At 36.2% G+C, this 22,849-nt stretch overlaps 1 protein-coding gene across 1 annotated transcript in view; it reads left to right on the forward strand.

Annotated features, from left to right (window-relative positions):
- The window catches only part of rad23aa (RAD23 homolog A, nucleotide excision repair protein a), a 31,778-nt gene extending 10,495 nt beyond the window's left edge, over nt 1–21,283 (forward strand). Inside the window, exons 2-9 of the mRNA XM_039772642.1 lie at nt 2,560–2,721; nt 3,797–3,966; nt 5,093–5,151; nt 8,857–8,984; nt 10,165–10,243; nt 11,998–12,128; nt 13,487–13,651; nt 17,563–21,283. Coding sequence (XP_039628576.1) covers nt 2,560–2,721; nt 3,797–3,966; nt 5,093–5,151; nt 8,857–8,984; nt 10,165–10,243; nt 11,998–12,128; nt 13,487–13,651; nt 17,563–17,676 — 1,008 coding nt within the window. The 3' untranslated portion in view covers nt 17,677–21,283. The remainder of the gene's footprint in view (nt 1–2,559; nt 2,722–3,796; nt 3,967–5,092; nt 5,152–8,856; nt 8,985–10,164; nt 10,244–11,997; nt 12,129–13,486; nt 13,652–17,562) is intronic.
- The last annotated feature ends 1,566 nt before the right edge of the window (nt 21,284–22,849 follow it).

Here is a 22,849-nt window from a genome sequence, read left to right on the forward strand (position 1 = left end):
ACACCACTGTATTTAAAGCTCTTAGAAATTCTCCCACACTGTTTATAAACATTCTCCGCACAGTTATACAGTAAACCCTCGTTTATCGCGGTTAATCCGCTCCAGACAGATAAATGAATTTCCACGAAGTAGGATTCTTTATTTATAAATCTAATATTTTCGCAGTTAGATGATAGAAAACCTGTTCACAACCTTCTAAATACGTTTTTTAACATTATTAGAGCTCTCTAGACATGAAATAACACCCTTTAGTCAAATGTTTAAACTGTGCTCCATGACAAGATAGAGATGACAGTTCTTTCTCACAATTAAAAGAATGCAAACATATCTTCCTCTTCAAGGTGCATGTCAGGAGCGGAGAATGTCAGAGAGAGAAAAGTAAACAGTCAAAAATCAATAGGGCTGTTGACCGCGATAAAGCTGCCGCAGTGAACGGATCAATGTGAAGGAAGTCTTTGAGCATTTTTTAGAGGAGTGTCAGCCCCTCCGTCAGGCGCAGAGAATGTCAGAGAGAGTGAGAGAGACCGAGAAAAGCAAACAATGAAAAATCAATACGGGCTGTTAGAGCTTTTAAGTGTGCAAAGCACTGGTGGAGTTTTATTTAATATGTAATACGTGCTCTGATTGGGTAGCTTCTCGGCCATCCGCCAATAGCGTCCCTTGTATGAAATCAACTGGGCAAACAAACTGAGGAAGAATGTACCATAAATTGAAAGACCCATTGTCCGCAGAAATCTGCGAACCAGCGAAAAATCCGTGATATATATTTGGATATGCTTACATTTAAAATCCGCGATGGAGTGAAGCCGCAAAAGTCGAATCGCGATATAACGAGGGATCACTGTACTGTTATATGTTAGTGTGTGCTATTCAGGGGAAAGTGTTGCCTGGTTTACATTAAAATTCCTGCTAATAAAGGGTCATCACTAAATAAAAATAGTTAAAACAGTGTGCTAAGGCCAAAAAGGTTGATTATCGATCGTCGCGGATGCCAGGGGCGACGACCCGACCGGGACGCCTTGGAGGACCGAAAGTAGGCGTTTGCCCATTTGGATCACGTGGGGGCCACGGGTTCAGGGCATGGAAGCCCCACCCTGTAGGGGCCCGTGGTCACTGCCAGGAGACGCCCCAATGCCTTGGGGACTTGTGACCTCAGCACTTCCGCCACACCAGGAAGTGCTGGGGGGAAGAGTTGGAAGGGCACCCGGAGAGCTGCCGGGAGAACAGCCGACACTTCCGCCACGCTGGGGCGTGGCCAACGAGGGAATGCCGGGAACCACCTGGGGCTCATCCAGGAGCGTATAAAAGGGGCCGTCTCCCTTCATTCGAGGGTAGAGTCGGGTGGAAGGAGGACAAGGCACGAGAGAGGTGTGGAGGCGGCCCGAGAAGAAGGCATTTGTAGCCAGGACTGAGTGTTGGGGTGTTTTGTGCACATTGGACTGGGTCTTAGTGACCATAAGTATTGTATATATTTGTAAATAAACACATGTGGTGGTTGAAGAACAACATGTCCGCCTGTCTGTGTCCGGGTCAAGTCCACACTATCTATCTATCTGTAGGCCTTCAAGCTGCTGTTTCACATTACATTTCACATGTGACAGTGTCCCATCAGCTGGCAGTATGTCTACAGTAAACAAAGATAAGAAAAAAATAATACAAAAATTGTCCCTTGCACAGTTATAGTTCTGTACTGTACTTCTATACTGTCTATTATATAAACAAAATCCTGGGACAAGACGTGACTTTTTCAGAGAGATACTTTCAAGTCCCGCAAGACAAGACTTTGTGCCAACAGATTTATCCACGTCCGGGGACAGAAATAAATGACAGAGTAGATGACAAAGTAGAACATCATAAAAAGGTTCAAAAACGTTGGCGCAATACACATGAAGAGCAGATTAGAGATTACCAAAATTTATTACTAAAATTCAAAAGTCTAAAAAAAAAATGATAGTAAAGATCGCATTAGTGCAAACAAACGGAAATTGTTGCTTGGTGAAATAATAGAACAGCTAAACAGATCAAATATATTGTTTGGATTCAAACTTTAAGTCAGAGACTTGTAGATCGTCTAATTTGTGTTGCCATCAGTGAAGAGTAGTGTTTCTTCCCAATGAAGAGGCATATCCGCGAGAATTAAATGATTTGTTGTTTGTTGAAAGTGAAATGCAGAAACATGAAGTGGCTGGTGTGTAGCTCAGGACGGGGAGTTGGCGAGCGAAGCAAGCAGGGGGCAAAGCCCCCTAGTCTTCAACAAGAACAATTGAATGCATTTGGAAACATATTCAGTTCAGATATTGCCCAATTGTTACAAAGCTTTTCATCACACAAAGACCCATCGGCACATGGAGTAAGTGACCAGGTAGTGTAGTAGAAAGTAGACCTTTACGGACCTTCAAAACATAACTTGATGTTCTTTGGATAGATAAGATTAGTGAGTTATTTTTTGCACCGAATGGTGCATTTTTGTCAAAATTTAATACAGAATACCCTAAGTTTAATCAGGAATTATTCCTACAGAAAATATTTGCTGATTTTTTTCACTTCTTGGTTCAATAGGTTAAAGATTTGAAGGAGAAAATTGAAGCAGAGAAGGGGAAAGAATGCTTCCCTGTTGCAGGCCAAAAACTGATTTATGCTGGAAAAATCCTGCAGGATGACACACCCATCAAAGATTATAAAATAGATGAGAAGAACTTTGTAGTGGTTATGGTGGCAAAGGTACAGTTCAATTGTATATGTGTGCTTGTGTTCTGATGTTTAAATATTTTTTATAAATGTATGTATGTATGTATGTATGTATGTGTATATATATATATATATATATATATATATATATATATATATAATTTTACACTAGAGGGTGACTCTACATTGAAATGATTTTATTTAGACAGCTGTTTTAACAGATTTTTGTATTTATTTGGTCATCTTTTGGTTTTAAATGATTTGGTTATCTAGATTTATTTTTTTGATCAATGACCTAATTAGACTCTTGATCAAATTATTGCTTCACAGTACTTGGGCCCTTGTTTGGTTCTTGATGTTTTTGCCCCCTCTGTCTGCTTCTCTCCTGCCAGTGTGCAAAGCCATGCAGTTATGTTGATTGATGACTGTAATGTGGCCTGCTTTTAATAATCATGAGTGACTATGTCCTGTGATGTGATGACATACCATCCATGGCGTAATGCCTGTTTCTACCAGAATAATCTGTAGTTCCCCATGATCCTGAAGTTTGAAGTATGGGGAGGGGGGTGGTAGTCTTGTGAAAATCTGATTTTTTTTTTTTTTTTTTTATTTTTTGCACAGAACTGTAGGTTTTCAATATTTCATAGCCCTTCATTCTAAATTTGCCTTTAGTGTTTTTGCGTTTGTGTAGCTCATTGAACTAAATAGAAATGAAAACATGTTTTCTCTTCCTTATGTTGCAATAGGGTCATCCTGTTTTTGTCAGTGTATATCACTGCTTCATTTTTTTTTTGTACATCTTTGTTTGATAGTTATCCATTGCTGTATTTTTTCTAATCCTCATTAAGAAGGCCATAACATAACAGGAGAGCATTTTAAATCATGGTAGTTTAAACTGAATGACTTTCTTAACTTTTTCTGCTAGCCTACTGTTTCAAAAAGGTGTTAACTTTTGTCAGGAATAAAGTTTTTTTCTTGAGTGTATTTTTTCCTTCTCTTCTTGTAACTGCTGACATGCTTATTTTGCTAGCATTTAGCTCATTTTAAACATTCACACATTACTAACAGGAAAATACTGCTTCATTTCTTGTTTTTTGACCATTAATAGCCAAAATCTGCTTCAGCTGCACAGTCTAAGCCAACAGATGTGGTCAGAGTTCCTCTACAGGAATGTCCAATTGTACAACCCCTTGTACCAACCCCAGCAGCAATACCCATCCCTCCTGATGAAGACAAACAAAAAGAGCAGAGTCCTCCTGCTCCTTCTGAGTCAGACAGGTAACGTGGAAATCTTTTATGTAACAATAAGTATATGGTAAAAGATATGATTGGAGAATTTTTCTCTTAGTGGTAAAAATCTGTTTTCCATATTCCATGTTGTTGAACCAATTTCAAGGCTTTTGTGACATTCTCATCATTTTGCAGGTTTCATGTTTCAATGAAAATACTTTTAAATACATATGAGTATTCAGCAAATAAAGTAGGGGGGGGGTTCATTTTTTCATAATTCTTCAAGGACATTTTTGGTTTTAATGTTGATATGGTGTTGTATTGAGCTTTAGTGAGCTCTTTGTAATGTGCTAATTCAACTGGGGCCACATACCAATGTTTATAAGGTCCTTACTGTCACGTGTACAGAGTGCAGGAAAATTCATATTTGCAAGTATGCTACTGTCCAGAGCAATGATTAAAGAGTAGAACTACCTTAACCTTAAACTTACTTTAAATAACTAACTTACTTGAAAACTTCTTTCTTAACCCAAAAAATCTCTGAATTAACATTGCAATTTTTTGATTTTATTAATACTTCAAAAACTGATCTTGCTCAGTGTGTGTGAAATACCTTAAATGAAAGATTGTGTTACATTAAGTATATGATATAGCAGTTGAGCTATAATTGAGTGTATCTTTGTAAAACTAAAAATAAACAAAAGTGTTAAGGTTAATTTGAGTCTTGACAACATAGAATTAAATGTCTCTACCTTTAATGTAAGTAATTGCTGAAGTTGGTAGGACCCATCTGAAATCATTTAAAGGTGATTTCAAAGGGTCTCTTGTAATTAATCTTATGGCCGTGCTGGTTTATATTCTGTAGCATTGCAGAAATAAAAGATAAGATGTACCATATATAGCTGGGCAGCAGTGCATTTTCTTTGTTACTTTCATTATTTTTTATGAAAAATGCAGATTATGGTAGTTGTTAGTGCATAAGCACTCAACCTTTTTGATGCACATTCACCTTAATCGGTGTAGTAGAATCTGAGATATGCATTACTATTGCGGTATACTTTATACTAGAGCCATTTAATTGTAGGTTTCTGGAAGCAATTTGTTTTCATGTTACACATCTGTGTATTTGGTCTTGCTTTAAATTTTTTTAATTTTTATTTTGTGTTTTTTAAAGTGTTAGTGTTACTTCGTCTTCAGAAGGTGCTGTGAGACAAGATGCTTCTTCAGCACTAGGTAAGTGGTAATTGAGACGGTAATTACAAACATACGCATGCTTTTTGAGGAAAGCTATATTCACTTTCTGCTTCCTATCGCAAAGCACATTGAGTATGACAAAGGTGCTATATAAATAATGTGTCATCATTAATATTACAATGTATACTATTAAGGCCCTGTATTTTTACATTTTTTTTTTTGGCACATCCTATGATTTTACACTTCAGCCCTCTTTCTCCTGTAATATCTATATCTGGCTCAGAATAGTTAAGTTTTTTGGAATATTATCAAACTATAGTGTATGACCATTGCTTTAAGATGAGATAGTTCAACTGTATCGCACCTATCTAGAGTCTTTACAGAAACAACATATTTCAGCAAATAAAAATGCTGTACTTTCCATCTTGGATTTTTTTTTTTATATTAGTATGTACTATAGATAAGACAGTCCTAAAAAGAAAGCCACAGATTCATTTTTGTCCAGCAGAAAACTAAAGTTTACTTTTGATTAATGATACTTTACTACAATATGACATAACATTAGTCTTTATTTAATAAAAATGTCTGTAGTACTGGACGGCATGGTGGTGCAGTGGGTAGTGCTGTTGCCTCGCTGTTAGGAGACCCGGGTTCGCTTCCCTGGTCCTCCCTGCGTGGAGTTTGCATGTTCTCCCCGTGTCTGTGTGGGTTTACTCCCACAGTCCAAAGACATGCAGGTTAGGTGCATTGGCGATCCTAAATTGTCCCTGGTGTGTGCTTGGTGTGTGGATGTGCCCTGCCCGGGGTTTGTTTCCTGCCTTGCGCCCTTTGTTGGCTGGGATTGGCTCCAGCAGACCCCTGTGGCCCTGTAGTTAGGATATAGCGGGTTGGATAATGGATGGATGGATGTCTGTAGTACTAGGCTGTTGTACTGTGTTAGCCATTATGAATGTACTGTAGTGAAAAGTCAAGCAAAATGACTCCTTTTATTGGCTAACTAAAAAGATTACAATATGCAAGCTTTTGAGGCAACTCAGGCCAGTTAGCCAATAAAAGGTGTCGTTTTGCTGGACTCTTTACTACATTTTAATAAAAATGTAGAGAATTTGTAAAGTAAATATATTTCTAAATACATGGTTGTTTGAATTCCATATATACCTTCATGTGAGCCACAATACAGCTGAAGTAAATACAGTAAGTTGGCTTCATTGAGCTACAAGAACAATACAAAGTAAGTTCAATAAAAAGCTTCATTTGTTAATTTCAGAGTTGTCCATGTAGTTATATACAGTACATTCAGTTATATTTGATATTCTTTTATGAATGTGACAGCCCTGGGACAATATGCATTCTTGTTATCTATCACCAAGTCAATTCTCACCTGCCTGTTCTTCCTTTGTCTTGCTTGTTCCATTTTCGTCTTTTTACATCTTCAGCATGTACTGTACGTTAATACCACTGCTTCACTTTCTCTTGGACACTCTGCACACAGACGCGGATATTAACCATTTTTCCTTGATGCTTTTAAATTTTGTTGTATATTCTGGATTCATTGAGCACACCTGACTCCCCTTTCCTTTCCAACTCTTCACTCATAATTTTATTAAATGCCAGATGCCGTTATTAGTGGTTGTATCCACATTCACCAAGTCATGCATGTAGCAAAATACTTTCAAACAACACAACTCTCTTACTGACCTGTATGTTTACACTTAATAATTTAGCATCTGGGATCCTCACACGTAGCAAGCAAAGTCCTCAATGTCTGCCTGCAGTGAGGTATGATGGTGATTATTCTGTGGAGTTTACTTCCATTATCTAGCCCTCAAATCATTTCTGGTGTTGGGTTTGTTCTATAACCTACAAAGCTGTTAGTTCACAGGGGCACTAATAAGCTCCGGGCCTGAAAGAAATGTCTGACTTCAGTTCCTTCTCTTCATTACCCTAAAATGCACATGCTTAATCTGCCCTTAGAGCAGCATTTCTAAGACATATTGCTGTCTTGCTGTACCTATTTGTGCATATAGGCACACAGAAAGACTCCCCTGTCAGCCTTAGGATATCATCTGTGTATATATCTCCTTTAGTTCATTGCCCTCCTGTTGCCATCTTTGCCCCTTATGATTACTTGCCAGCTAGGGAGCCCTTTACAAGGTTGGGGAATTAAAATAAAGTTTGGCTTTTTTTCTTCTACACACCCAAATAATGAACAGCAATTTGTTAGAATAATCATTTTATGGCATATATGTGCTACTTGATAACTTCTGAAATGAACTATATAATAATTTTTTTTTTTATCTCTGTTTTGGAAAAGGCCACGTTGAAATATTTCTGAATTGTATGCCTTTACTAAGCTATTCAAGAGCAGCTGCCTTTATTGTTCGATGGTAAGAAGTCATAAAGATTAATTCTGGCTTCAGATTTGTTGCAAGAAATTATATTTTTAGATTGTGAGATCTTCTATATTATAAGGGTGGAAAGATTTGCTATATAAACTTAGCTTATGTGATTAAAGCAGCACTTTTAATGTCTACTGTTTGTCATTCTTTGTATGGACAATATTAGTGAGGGAGTATTAACCAGTGGTGAAGGCACTAGACTGTAAGGCGCAGATATACCAAGTCTGTGCTCTCTACTCATTTACTGCATGACTCTGAGGAGGTTATTCCAGCTGTGAAATGTGAATACAAAGGTACTGTTGTCTTCTGTTTGTAAGTCGTTGCATTATGATCAATAAATGTAATGTTGATTTCTCCTGCCTATGTATAATTCTGAGCCACTGTAACATATACATAGCTTTTGAACAATATTTTGATCCGTTTAAAAAGTGGAAGTGAGTTTCCAGGAATGATTGTGAATGTGTATTCATTTAGTTAGCTTTTGGCAACTGAACAATTCAGACATATTTTATTATTTTGTTATTTGTCCGACACCTTTGTCCAAGGTGACTTACACCACTAGATATGTACAGTTGGTTCCATTTTTATTTTTCTAGTTGGAGCACAGGCAAGTTAAGTGACTGCTCATGGCCACACAGTGTCAGTAGTGCTAGTTGAACCCACAACCTTAGGGTTTGAAGTCCAAAGCCTTAAAGCCATATTTCTACTTTAAAGTTTATTTTCAGATTTAATCAGAATCATTTACACAGATTAAAAACTTAGTCTTAGTAAAAGTATGTGCTTCTACGTAGTGGGACAGAGCAGGGGATCTAGATTGTATAGACTGCATTTTTGCTCTGAATGCATGTACTGTACATCATTTTAAATTTACGTTCTTTCATTTTTTTTAAACTCTTTTAGCGGATTCTATTCTAGTATGTGTTTAGAGTTAGCTGTGGCCAGCCACTTGCTGATTTGTATAAACAAAAAGAAATAAAACTTGGAAATATGTGTAGAATGTAGCTATGTCTCCATGGTAATAAGTAGTATTAGAAGCTCTTCAATAACATGAGTTGTTCCTTGGCTGAGTCTGCTAAGATTTTTTTTAATCAGAACTCAAAATGTGACCTAAAAATATGAAACATTTGTTAGAAATCATTGCTTTAAACAGAGCCTTTCTGTGTTTTACCCTCTTTTACCCCCCCCAAAGCTGTCATGTTCACATCACATCCAAGTCCACAGTTTACTCAAGTTTATTACGTAATTGAACTGGATTATTTTCTGTTGCACCTGTCCTCTAATGCAGTAGCAGAATACCTTTGTTCTGAAATGGGTGAGCTAATTTTACTTTTCTTGGCTTGTGCAGTAACAGGCTCAGAGTACGAGGCCATGCTGACAGAGATCATGTCAATGGGTTATGAACGTGAGCAGGTGGTAGCTGCTTTAAGAGCCAGCTTCAACAATCCTCATCGAGCTGTAGAGTACCTTCTCACTGTAAGTTTATGTAGAGAGATTCTACTTTTAGTAAAGGGATTTAATAGCAACAAAATACTTGTCCTGTGTTTTAATTGTATTATTTAGAGAGACTCATGCATGCTGAAGATTGTGTTACCAGTTAAAAATGTATAATGTTGAAGGAATCTTGGTATTCTTCTTAGAAGTTTGTAAATTGTGGTACACATTTGAATTAATGCTATTCAATAAAAATGTGTTTTTTTAACAATATTAAAAATCAGATGATCCCGTTTTGGTTTGCAGTCACAAATGGTTTGCTTTAAAACTATGAATTTTTATTTTCTATGATGAAGCTAAAAAAAATCACATAAAGGTTTTGTTTCAACTTTAGGTTTACAATTATGAATATCTTTGTAAATAAGAATGTTTTTTTGAATTTACTGAAGGATTTCTGGGCGTAGATCGCAGGGAAAACTAAGAAGTTTTCTTTTTTCATTATTCATGGTTTATTAATTAAAATAATATTTATATAGAGCTTTTATAACCTACCCAAAGCGCTTTACATAGGAAGTTTAAATCCATTTCAGCTACCACCAATGTGCATCATGCCCCTGGATGATGTCATGGCAGCCGTTCTTGTGTCACTACACATTACCTATTAGGTGGTGAAGGGGTGAAAGAGATGTGTGGCCAATTTGAGACAGGGGATGATTAGGGGGCCAGAATGACAAGGCCATGGAGGACAATTGAGCCAGGACATTGAGGTTCCTCCTGCTCTTTTTGAAAAATGCCCAAGGGTTCTTTTATAACCCTAGAGAGTCAGAACCTTGGTTTTACTCCTCATCTGAAGAATGGCACCATTTTCACAGCATAGTTTTGCCGTCATTACTCTGTGGCATTGAGATTCACGTACAAGCTTAGCTTTTGAAGTGCAGGGGTGTGGCTGCTGGCCAATTAGATGTTGTATATCTATCAAAAAATACATTAAAGGCCTGCAGTGACATCATTTTGATTAAGGAAAATAACATTGATTTCATTTAGCAGGTTTCAGATATCTGTATATTTCAAATGTTGTCTGTGCAGGGATAAATAAAATAACTACAGTTTTTGAAAACACAGAAGAAAAATGTTTATCTTGGATTATGCAATGCCAAAGATTCAGCAATTTATTTTCTTAATTTTATAAGAGTGTATTATAAGGAATTATTTTAAATTTTAGGGAATTCCTGGCAGCCCGGTACGTGAAACACCTCCAAGACGAGATGAACCAGCATCTACTGAAAACCCTTCTTCAGAAGGTATGCTTATTGACGCTTTTTTATTTTAATTGTTTCAGTCATTCATTCATCCATTTGTTTTTCAAGACCTACTTCAGTTCCTTTGAAATCACTAAACCATAGTTATTTTTGCCAGCAAGTAAAAGAAAATGTAGGAGCTCTGACCAGATGTGACATCTTTTTGCTTTAGGTAACACACATACCTCCATCTTAGACCAATTCAGCATTGCCAGTTATGTTTGCAAACATGAAGACACTGAAGTGCTTTGATGGAGTAAATGTTTTGAAATGAAAAGACAGTTCCACTCAATTTGCTAGACCCTATGATGCCATTTTTCTGGTACTATTAGGAGGACCAAGTTGTATGTCTAAATGTCATTAAAAATATTTTATTTAAAAAAAAAAAAAAGTTCCTTTAAAGCTTACTTGGATTTGTGCAGTAGTGAAAGTCCACAATTTCTTAATTTTGCCTTCATGGTGCCTATGTTAGCAAAGAAGGTGATTTAATTTTTGATACACAGGTTTTGGTGGTAAAATATTTTAAGATTCAACAAGGATACTGTAAGTCGGGTAAGGAAAAGAAAGCCACATTCTAATCCCAATAGTTTTTCTTCTTCTTCTTCTTCTTCTAGTATCTACAGTACATTGACTTGAATTTTTTTTCCCCACTTTTTTTTTTCTCTAAGACAGCTGGCCTTAGTTTAATTGCCTTTGCTCATAAAATGTATATACCGTATGTGCTTTTATATAAGACATTATACACACACACCGTATGTAAACGTTCATGTACATATTACATGGAAGTTTTGTAACTTTAATTATACGCACACAAACTTAGTGTGCCCTTAGAATGTACAATATATAAAAATAAACTAATCTGGAATAATCAATTGTAGATAGGTCCTGTTTTTGTTAAAGGTTTCCATATAGTTCAAAATAGTTCTAAATGCAACTCCCAGAAAGACATTCCAGGAGTTAGTAGGACTCCTCATACAAAAAAACAGTCTAATATGTTCATTTTAAATGTTTTAGTGAAATTCAAAGCAAACCGTTCACATAAAAATAAAGATAATACACACAAGAAAAAAAAATTCTCTTTAATGATACACTAAGAGCAAACATTTGACATATATACATATGTTCAGAAACCTATATGCTCCTAATGTCTTTTTGTCTACCAATTCATGCTTCTTTCTGGCTTTCTAACTACAATCTGAGATCATTCTATTGTCACAAAGGAATCATAGTAACATTAAGTTCATTCCATTAACTGTTTAGCTTCTAGGGGAAATCTAGAATCTTCCATTATCTATGTGAAAACTACATTCTATTCAAGTGAAGCAAAAACCTTAGGTAAATTAAACATTGGTTTAGGAATTGGCTCTTACAATTGTGTATATGTACATTAATGATAAATATCTTACTTTTTACAAGCAAAAAAATTGTTGAGTGTCCATATTAAAATCCATTGTTCTTTGTGTAAAGCTTATCTTGAATACCCACTTAATACAGCCTCTTTGTTTTGAAGCCTGTATATTTGCTTATACCACTTAAGGAAGAAAGTTAATTTCCATTCATAAAATGTAGTATGAAACAAAATATGTATTTAGAGTAGTAATAAAATAAAAAAGGTTAATTATAAATGCCCTCTGTCTTAAGACTATGATAATGCATAAACACTTTTTTCCTTTAGAAACAGCTTGTTATATCCAAATAACAAATTAACAGTTGTTAGTTTTACAGTTGATTTATTTACTTATTTTTTCATCCCTAAGGTGACAATCCATTAGAATTCCTCCGAGACCAGTCTCAGTTTCAAAATATGAGACAAGTGATTCAGCAGAACCCAGCTTTGTTACCAGCTCTTCTGCAGCAGCTGGGAAGTGAAAACCCCCAACTGTTACAGGTGAATTTTCTGGCTTGCCTAATACATCCTAACTTCTTTTTTTAACACCAGATTTTCATTCTTAATGTCCATAAAGAGAGATTCTTCAGTTTTTCTTTTATAGGCCTCTTTTTTAAGGAATGGCGTTTTTAAGAGTAGTGCTCTTCTCTTTTTCAGTGTAGCCCAGATTTCATGTCAGGTTGTTAGTGTACCAAACCGGGTTGCTTTTTTATTTTGTGTGTAGTTATGATAGCCATACTGATACATATCATAACTCTAAAATTACTCTATATTCCATTTATATAAGGATTAAGAAAGTTATGTTTTACTCCCATCTACTCTCAGATCTGTATATGGTTATTCAAGTTCCTAGGGGGCCAAATCCTCTTGTGGCTGCAGTATGCAAATCACAGTGACAGTCAGTTGCAGAGAATGCACCCACTCTCCGTCTATTTTTGCTCAGTCAGTGTTACCACACATACCTGGGATGATCATGACAAAAACCCTTTGTGCACAAGAAAGGAGTGTGCCAGCTTTATGTTCAGACCTGGGATTTGAACACAGCAGTGATAAGTGCTTCACTGCTATTCAATTAATAATATTAGCTGTATATGTGTTTTAATTAGTTAATAATGACAACATCATACATTCAGATGTACAAAGGGCAGTTTTGGAGTACATATGGCTCGAAGTGGTTTAAAAAAAATATAAAGACATTTTACAAAGCCCTGTTATTAATTATTTTATGTACTTACTACTGGATTATTATAACCACCAGTGCCAGTATGAATTAAACATATTTGATCTTGCTACAGGAGAACAGTCTAATGGGCTTTAGTAAGTTGTTTAGAACGATTGCAGCCTTCTGCTCTAATTTAACTTGTGATGAACAATGAAGAGCTTAGTACCGTCTAAGAGGAAATATCTAAACTGTTTAGCATGTAAATTAAAGAAATAAAGGGTCTCACAAGCAGGTGACTGTTATGGTGAAAGCTATTGGTGATGTCGGTATGCGGTCCAGGTGAATGGAACTTGCAGATGTTTAAGGTGCTTAGCTTGGTTCAATAAGCATAAACCAATTAGAGCACAATTAGTCTGTTTTATCAAAAATCTCTTTTAAAACATGTACACTGCAAATATGTGCTGGCATTTTCAGAAATATGCAGCTCTGTTAAAAACACCAGGGGTTAAAAACTCTGGGGTACAATGGATGAAAGGCGAAAACTGAGACTAATGTATACATTTTTAAATGAAAACATAGTAGTGTGGACATAGCCTAACACAGCTAAGACCAGTATTTCCATTATGATTTAATGCTTAAACAGTGTATACCATCTAAAAATGTATGCTTAAAAAATGTTTTTTTTTTCCCCTTACAGCAAATTAGTCAGCACCAGGAGCTCTTCATCCAAATGCTGAATGAGCCATTAGGTGACTTGGCTGATATTGGTGAAAGTGAAGGGGATTTGGGAGCTATGGCAGAGGATGCAGCTCCTGTTAACTACATCCAGGTTACACCACAAGAAAAAGAAGCCATTGAGCGGGTAAGTGTGTTGCATTGTAGTGTAACGTTTAGACAAATCTCAAGAAAATAAGTAAAATATACTGTATAATTTTTTCATGTAAAATATGACATTCTTATTTTCCTACAAACTTTTGCACATTACTGGAATTTTTAATTTGTATATAAAAGCAAATGTATTCATAAATCTCACAAATATCAGTGAACCCTAGTTTGAAACTTAGTATGAGGTTTGTATTTATCCTGCATATATAAATATATATATATAATATATATACATATATATATGTATGTATGTATGTATGTGTATGTATATGTGTGTGTGTGTGTGTGTATATATATATATATATATATATATATATATATATATATATATATATATATATATATATATATATATATATATATATATATATATATATATATATATATATATATATATATATATATATACTGCTCAAAAAATTAAAGGAACACTTTGAAAACACATCAGATCTCAATTGGAAAAAGAAATCCTCCTGGATATCTATACTGATATAGACTGGGTAATGTGTTAGGAACGAAAGGATGCCACATCGTTTGATGGAAATGAAAATGATCAACCTACAGAGCCCTGAATTCAAAGACACCCCAAAAATCAGAGTGAAAAATTATGTGGCAGGCTAGTCCATTTTGCCAAAATTTAATTGCAGCAACTCAAAATTGTACGCAGCACTTTGTATGGCCCCTGTGTTCTTGTATACATGCCTGACAACATCAGTGCATGCTTCTAATGAGATGACAGATGGTGTTATGGCGGATCTCCTCCCAGATCTGGACCAGGGCATCACTGAGCTCCTGAACAGTCTGAGGTGCAACCTGGTGGCATTGGATGGACCAAAACATAATGTCCCAGAGGTGTTCTATTGGATTTAGGTCAGGAAAGTGTGGAGGCCAGTCAATGGTATCAATTCCTTCATCCTCCAGGAACTGCCAGCATACTCTCACCACATGAGGCCAGGCATTGTCGTGCACCAGGAGCCACTGTACCAGCATAGGGTCTGACAATGGGTCTAAGGATTTCATCCCGATACCTAATGGCAGCCAAGGTGCCTTTGTCAAGCCTTTAGCGGTCTGTGTGACCTTCCATGGATATGCCTCCCCAGACAATCATTAACCCACCACCAAAGTGCTCATGCTGAATGATGTTACAGGCAGCATAATGTTCTCCATGGTTTCTCCAGACCCTTTCACTTCTGTCACGTGCTCAGGGTGAACCTGCTCTCCTCTGTAAAAAGCACAGGGCACCAGTGGTGCATCTGCCAATTCTGGTATTCTATGGCGAATGCCAATCGAGCTGCATGCTGCTGGGCAGTGAGCTCAGGGCCCATTAGAGGACATGGGGCCCTTGGGTCACCCTCATGAAGTCTTTCTGGTTGTTTGGTCAGAGACATTCACACCAGTGGCCTGCTGGAGGTCATTTTGTAGGGCTCTGGCAGTGCTCATCCTGTTCCTCCTTGCCCAAAGGAGCAGATACTGGTCCTGCTGATGGGTTATGGACCTTCTATGGCCCTCTCCAGCTCTCCTAGAGTAACTGCTTGTCTCCTAGAATCTCCTCCATGCCCTTGAGACTGTGCAGGGAGACACAGCAAACCTTCTGGCAATGACACGTATTGATGTGCCATCCTGGAGAAGTTGGACTACCTGTACAACCTCTGTAGGGTCCAGGTATCGCCTCATGCTACCGGTAGTGACACTGACTGTAGCCAAATGCAAAACTAGTGAAGAAACAGTCAGAAAAGATGAGGAGGGAAAAATGTCAGTGGCCTCCACCTGTTAAACCATTCCTGTTTTGGGGGTCATCTCATTGTTGCCCCTATAGTGCATCTGTTGTTAATTTCATTAACACCACAGCAGCTGAAACTGATTAACAACCCCCTCTGCTACTTAACTGACCAGATTAATATCCTATAAGTTTCATTGACTTTATGCTATACTCTGATTAAAAAGTGTTCCTTTTATTCTGTTGAGCAATATACAGTATATATATATATATATATATATATATATATATATATATATATATATATATATATATATTATTATTATTTTTTTACATATTATTGTTTACTTGTACTCTGGATATCCAGATGTTACTTCTCAGGAATAGCAGTAATGCTTTCATTATTTACTGTAGTTTTTTTTTTTTATCAGTAAAAATTAATTCAAAGTTAATTGGTTAACTCATACAAGTCAGTCTTACAGTGGTGTTTTAGGAGCCATTTCAGAGTCAATAAGTAACAGTACTATGAAAAAGTATTTGCCTCCTTTTTGATTCCTTCTGTTATTGTAAATTTATGACACTGAATGTTTTCAACCAAAAAGTTAAACGGTACATAAACATTTTGGTTTTTACTTATTTCATTTATCTCATGTAAACTTAATTGCCCCATATTCTAGCCAACCATACTAAAGGGATAATTGGAGTGAGATGATTGAACACAGCCAGATTTGTGCAATGTAAACCCTACTTAGTTTGGTTTTTACCATGAGAGACAAGTTGTCGGCACAAACCTTTATGAGCCCGTGATGCCAACATTGAAGTAAATTTCTGAAAACGATAAATGAAGATTTTGATATCAATCACTCTGTACACGGTAACAAATCCATTTCTAAAGAACTGGTACTCAACTGAATTGCAGTGAGAGTTGTTATCTCCAAATCAAAAACACTTGAAAGAGTAGGGAATCTTTTTAGCAGTTATTAGTCTACCACAGTTACACCCAACACCATAGCTTAAAATCATCCAGGAAGCCATAAAGGATACTAAAAACACTTCCAAAGAACAGCACGCTTCTGTTGTCTAAGCATAGATCACTATTTATGATGGGACAAAAATATGATTGATTGAAGCATAGTAAGTTGGAAATCCTTATTAACAAAGAAGATATGTACATGTTTATCTCTCATTTATCAGGAAGCACCTAGATGATCAAGGCTTTTGGCAGAATGTTTTCTGTGCAGATGAGGGAAAACTGGATATTTTCAGACAACATGGGTTCCATTGTATCCAGCATAGGGTAATTGCAGCATTACACTGTGAGAATATCACATTGGCAGTTAAACGTGGTGGTGGTGAGGTGCTGCTTTAGGACATGAGTAACATGCTATAATTAAAGAAGCCATGAAATTGGCTCTTTATCTGAAATGTTTTAAAGAGAATGTCTGGTCATCTGTCCATGGGCTGTAGCCAAAGCGTAGGTGGACTATGCAGCAAGACAACTATTTAAAGCACAATGGAAAATCAAATATGTGAGCAGCTGAAAAGAAGCAAAATTAAAGTTTTGGACTGGCCCAGTCACACTCCAGACCTAAACCCAATAGAGATGCAGTAGCAGGACTTGAGATGAGCAGTTTATGATCAACAACTTACTAGTGTGTCTGCAAGGAACAGAGAGCTAAAAGTTCTCCACAGTTATGTATGTTACTGATTTTGAGTTGGAGGAAGTCTGGATTGGAGTCATCGCAACTAAAAGTGCCGCAACAGCTTTTCACTGCAAGATGGCAATGTTTTATGAACTTTTGGATGAATTTGTTAGTGTAATAAACAGCATAAGTTGGTAGGTACCCTTTATCTAGTATTAGATTTTTGCTTAGGACTGGAAAGCATTTGGTGTCAAAAAATTTGAAAGAACAGAGGAAAAGTAACTGGAGATAGCCTAATAGATTCACATTAGTGTTCCTGCTTACATTAAGTACATTGCATTGATCTTAACCATTAATCAAAGTTTACTTCATGAGAAAATAAAAATATCTTTATAAAATATACGATAAACTGTCATGCCTTTTAATGCAAGTCCTTTCTGTTCAGAAAGCCCAGAATGTTCATAAAAGTAAGAGATATTAGTTAAAAAAAAAATAGTTGTCACCCTGTTCGTTTTCTTTGTTTTGCAGTTAAAAGCCCTTGGCTTCCCTGAAAATTTGGTTATCCAAGCCTACTTTGCCTGTGAGAAGAATGAAAACCTTGCTGCTAACTTTCTTTTGAATCAGAACTTGGATGATGAATGAGAGAAATCCCACATTTATTTTTTTATCAAAGGTTAAATTTATTTAAAAAGCAAAAATAGAATAAATTAAAATTATAAAACTGTAATAGGAGAGGGCAACACTTTTTAGTAATATCTACAAATGAAAATCTTTCATAGTCTGCTGTATGTGAAGATTAAGTTAGTTTCCCCCACATTTTTATCATTTTTAGAAGCCCTGAACCTTTTTCAGCTTTGGAATTTTTTGACTGAAATCTTGGCTAAAAAGAGAAAAAAGAAAAATCCTAGAAAATTGTGGACACTTCAGGTTCCTTTACTTCATTTTATGTAAAATGGGTTTATGGCCATTACCCAATGTTGTTTAGAGAGAATTTAAATTTACTGTATCATTAACATCGCTGAACAAGAATTGAATGGAAACACAAGGGATTGATGCTTCAAGCTATCCAGTAATCCGACATTGGAGCCCATTAAGAATAGAATGGCCCTAGTGTTTTTCACATGTTGAAAGGACATGGAAGTGAGCCTTAATCATCTTTAAGTATTCATAAGGTTTTTTTTCTGTTATTTGTGTATGCTTATCATGATCCTTCTGTTGCCACTAGACAATATTTAAGGACATTGAAGTAAAACATCTGTACATTTCAAATAGTTCAGGTGTAAATCAATCTCCCTCTTTTGTCATACTTCATTGGTCTGTTAAATTTGGGTTTACAGCATTTAAGGTGATTGTGCAAACCTGTGAATGTCTTAGCAAAACAGTGCTGTGTTTTTCATTTGATGCAGTATCTATAGATTCTCATACCATTCTAATACAGTATAAATGGTCTGAAAGTACATTTTTTGTTCAATGAACAATTTGATTTTCTCTTTCCATTTTATGACTTTAATAAATAGTAATTTATGAGTAGATATTCCATGAAAAAGTACTTTATCCTCAAACATGCCAAGGCTGAGGTGTCTGGACTGTAATATCAGTCCAGTCAAACTTTCTGCTGGACTGAAAACCTAGGTTTATACATACATTACAGTCACAGGTTAAAAAAATTGGCTAGGAGGGGACACAATGAATGTGAATGTGATGTACGTACACTAAAATGAGAAGGGATTAGTAAAATGGTGAGGATACAGCAGTTTAAAACTCACTATGTTTCTGCGGTCTTCTAAGAAATGACAGAATGAGACGCACACGGCATATCATTTACATACTAAAGCTGTGTTGACTGCAGTTGTTTTGAAGTTTGTTGTCTTAAGCGGGTTGCTGCCTCGAAGCTTATGAACTCCTTTGTCCTCGCCTGCACTTCTATATGCTTGTTTTTTTGGGATTTGATGCCAATACTCGGTTGATCTTCAGATCTCCTCAACTTTGGAGTGCCTTAATGTATTCATGAAATGGTTGAAGGCTTCATTTTGTTTTTAAATGTGCCAGACTTCTGTGTCATACTTTTTAATATAGAGATTCCATTGCGTTTTAAAATACGACACACTATTTTGTGGATTTTCTATCATTTATTTCACACACAGCTATTTCCTACATCTAACAGTAAATGAAAAAAAAATAAATAAATTTACAATAAGCTTTTTCCTAAACGATGTTTAACAAGTGTTGACACTGTACATTGTTTTATTACATGTAAGGAGTGTTAGTCTTGGCCGTCTGTTTTGGCCACACCCAATTTTATATACCAGTCGTTGAAATTAACTATGATTGATTCCTTTTAGCACACTCCGGCACACACTCTACACCTACCTTGATAGTGGGATTAAATATGTTGAACTATATAATACGAAGCTGTCCACATAGCACACACCTGCTTTCTCTGACAAGGAAATCTGCTCTTCTTTTACTAATATCTCAGGTTGTTTATGTATTTTAATTTAGATAAGGATAATTACACTTTTATGAGCCATAGAATATTATATATTAGGTATTAGCCATTTTGTGGCATGACTGGCAGCTTGTCAAGGGTTGATCTTGATTGCAGTGGTACATCCTGCAGTTCCATAATAGAACAAGAACTTTTAGAGCATCGGTGTCAAGCTTGGATTCTGGAGGGCTGTAGTGGCTGAAGGTTTTGTTTCTTTAGTAGCCAGTTATCATTACTAATGACACCTACTTCATGTGCCTTAATTTTAATTGATTTGGTTTTTAAGATTTAGAATCTTTCATTGTTTGTTTCCTTAAGCAGATTTGCAGCTAACCCAGGGATCTTAAAGTTTTTGTAGGGCCATCATTTTTTACTTCAATTAATTTCTTAATTAGAAGCCACTTGTTGCTGTTAATGATGCACTTTATTTAATTCAATAGCTTATCAGTACCATCACACTGAAACTAGACATTTTCAAATAGGTTTTTTTTTTCCCTCTTTGAGAGCCCCTTCTAAATGTTTTGTGGAACTCAGCATATCAGTTATTTTTTGCAGACCTTCACTTTTTCTTTTCTTATATTCTTCTCTTTAAAACAGATGTCACACGATGGGCAGAGAAGTGCCAGTGGGATCAAGTTAGTTGGTCATCTTTCAGTTCGCTCTTCATTTCATTATTGCTGGCTTCTTGTTAAGAAAAAAAAGAAAAACAATTAAGGGTTTTGAGTTTTAAAAAATAAATCGGTTATAGTTAAGGCAAAACAAGTCTGATCAATTAGCAGCAGTACTTGGCTATTAATTAAGAAAATGACTGAACTGAAAAACTGGATCAGACTTTGACATTCCTGGGTTATAGTTAAAGTTGAATTTAAAGGAATTTTAAGTTGAAAATATTTCAGTGACACGTAGTATCCACTAGATGTCATGTTAGCCATTACATTCTGCTAAATTCCAATACTCCATTCATTCTGTCAAAACTTCTGACAACATCATTTCTACATAAGGAGCAGTTTTCAGAAGGGCCAGTTTTTAACCTGCGTAGCGTAAATCCTTAATGTGTCCCAACTAGGTTTATGTGAAATTAACATTTTTGACAATTAGAAGGTATTCAGGAAAAACTTCTGATGAGAAAATGTGGATTCAAACTGGACTTTTTTTTTTTTTTTTTAAAAAAGAAGAAACCTCAGCTGAAAATAATTCTACTTTTCTAAGGGGCTAGAACACATTTGGCACTGAGGAATTGTACCAATTCTTGTGAAAAATACGTTATGTTTTGCCTGTTAATTTACGAGCCACTTATTTTAAATGAACCAGACTCTGTTCAAAGAATCAATTCAGGGATTTTGTTAATTTTTACAATCTATCTAATGTTTCTGTTTTGTAATTTTTGTGTATTTTGCATGCTTCTCTTTTCTTCAGGTTTCTCAATGGATCATTCCCCCAAAACCCCAAATTCCTTAGCTTTCATTTTCAGTAAATGTTTTTTCTCATCCAGCTGTACTGCTGTCTTCTGGTATCTTTGCTGGCCTTTACGTTTGCCTTGTCTTATTACTATTCATTAAATTTTCCACAGGCTTTTTGAAATGGTGTAAAAGGCATACAAGTGGTCTTTGCATTCTTCACCTAAGGAAGGGATATTTTATCAAAAATTAGCTAATAGAAAGATAAGAGAAAACCCTATTGGAACACAAAGACAGAAACAAATTTGTTAGAATTACCCAGTCTTGGTCAGGTGTTGTAATTCAATAAATCTCTCCTGGCTCACTTGGTCTGTGTTTCCTGCTGCTTTCGGTAACCTTTCATTACTGCTATACATTTGAACTGCTGTGTAGGATTCTCCACGTCTCAATACATCGTTCTCGTGCCTAGAATTAAGTGAGGTGGCATAATTACGAAAGTGTTTAACATTGGACAACACTGATTTTGCTTCCTGTACACTTTGGGTATCAATCACAAAAATAACCTTTAGAATTTCTTACCACATATATATATATATTTTTTTGCAGTTGTCTATTTCTGTGACTTCCATTTCTATTTTAAATCTACTAATATGTTGCCAACCAAGTAAGCTCTTTTTTTAGTCCAGTTGCAGCTTTGGATTGTGGGTGGGACCAACAAAAGTGACATTTTTTATTGCTTTGTTACTGTTAAGCCCCTGTGTTTTAGCACAATAGCCATTGGCAATGCAGTACAGATGTGAGGAGCCTACAAAACATGAAACCATTATCGAAGCGTACAGCAACAATTGGAACATCTGTGCTGATCTAAACATTGTGACACTGTAGCTCAGATACCCCAATAACTGCGAACTGGACAACCATGCCAAAGAGTGTCATTACATTTAAAAGAAATTTCTTGTCTAGAAGAATTCGGTTTCAGAGTATGTAAACCACTTGTTGACCCAACTATGACATTTTTGGCCCCCAGTTCATTTAAAACTGAGAAAAAGGTTTATTAAAGCAATGGAGTATGTAAGGTTTTTTTGACATTTCAGACAGATTTTTCCTCAAATAACTGATGACAATATGAAAGAAGGCATTTTTGTTGGTCCACAAGTCAGTCACGCCATCAAGGTCAAGCGGTTCAAAGACCTGTTAGTCTGGCCAGTTGAAATCACATAGAAGCCATTCAAGGATGGTGTTGAGAAGTTCCTTGGTGACTATAGGGCACCAAACTCCATCAGGCTGGTTGACAACATGCTTCAAGCATACAGAATCATGAAGTGCAGTATGTTGCTAAAGTTGTTGTTTCTGCATTCACACTCGGACTTCTTACCAGCTAATCGTGGTGCAGTTCAGTGACAGACATGGTGAAAGGTTTTACCAGGATGTTGCAAAGATGGTAAAGAGGGGTTCTTCAGTGCAGGACAAAGAAATAACTGGAAGATGCCGAGTGCAGTTGTTTTCAGCTCTATTGAATAATGCAACTCGCCAGCATCATTAAGTGGTTAAACAGACTAAATTCAAAAACAGTTTATTTCTTGTTTCTTTAAATTCCAGATTGACAGAGTCAGTCTGAAATTGTTTGTGTTCAGCTTGAAGCTGGCTATCATAATCACCAAAAATGTTTCAGGATGCAAAACATTGTTGAAAAAAGTTGTTGTTCGGTGTAATTAGACTTAAAACAAAATGCCAGAAGTGTTTTTTTTATATTTGTGCCTGGTGTCCAGCCCTTTGCTTGAGGGTACTGATATCCTGCACTTTGCTTAGACTTAACACAAGGGTTAATTTGGCTGCTAGAGTAAACAAAATATGGGTGTTTAATAGCCTGAGCTCTCCATCAGGCACCCATTGCCATCCTTTGATCATTTACAGAATGTGCAGGGCAACT

The sequence above is a fragment of the Polypterus senegalus genome, chromosome 12 (genome assembly GCF_016835505.1).
Source record: "Polypterus senegalus isolate Bchr_013 chromosome 12, ASM1683550v1, whole genome shotgun sequence".
NCBI lineage: Eukaryota > Metazoa > Chordata > Cladistia > Polypteriformes > Polypteridae > Polypterus > Polypterus senegalus.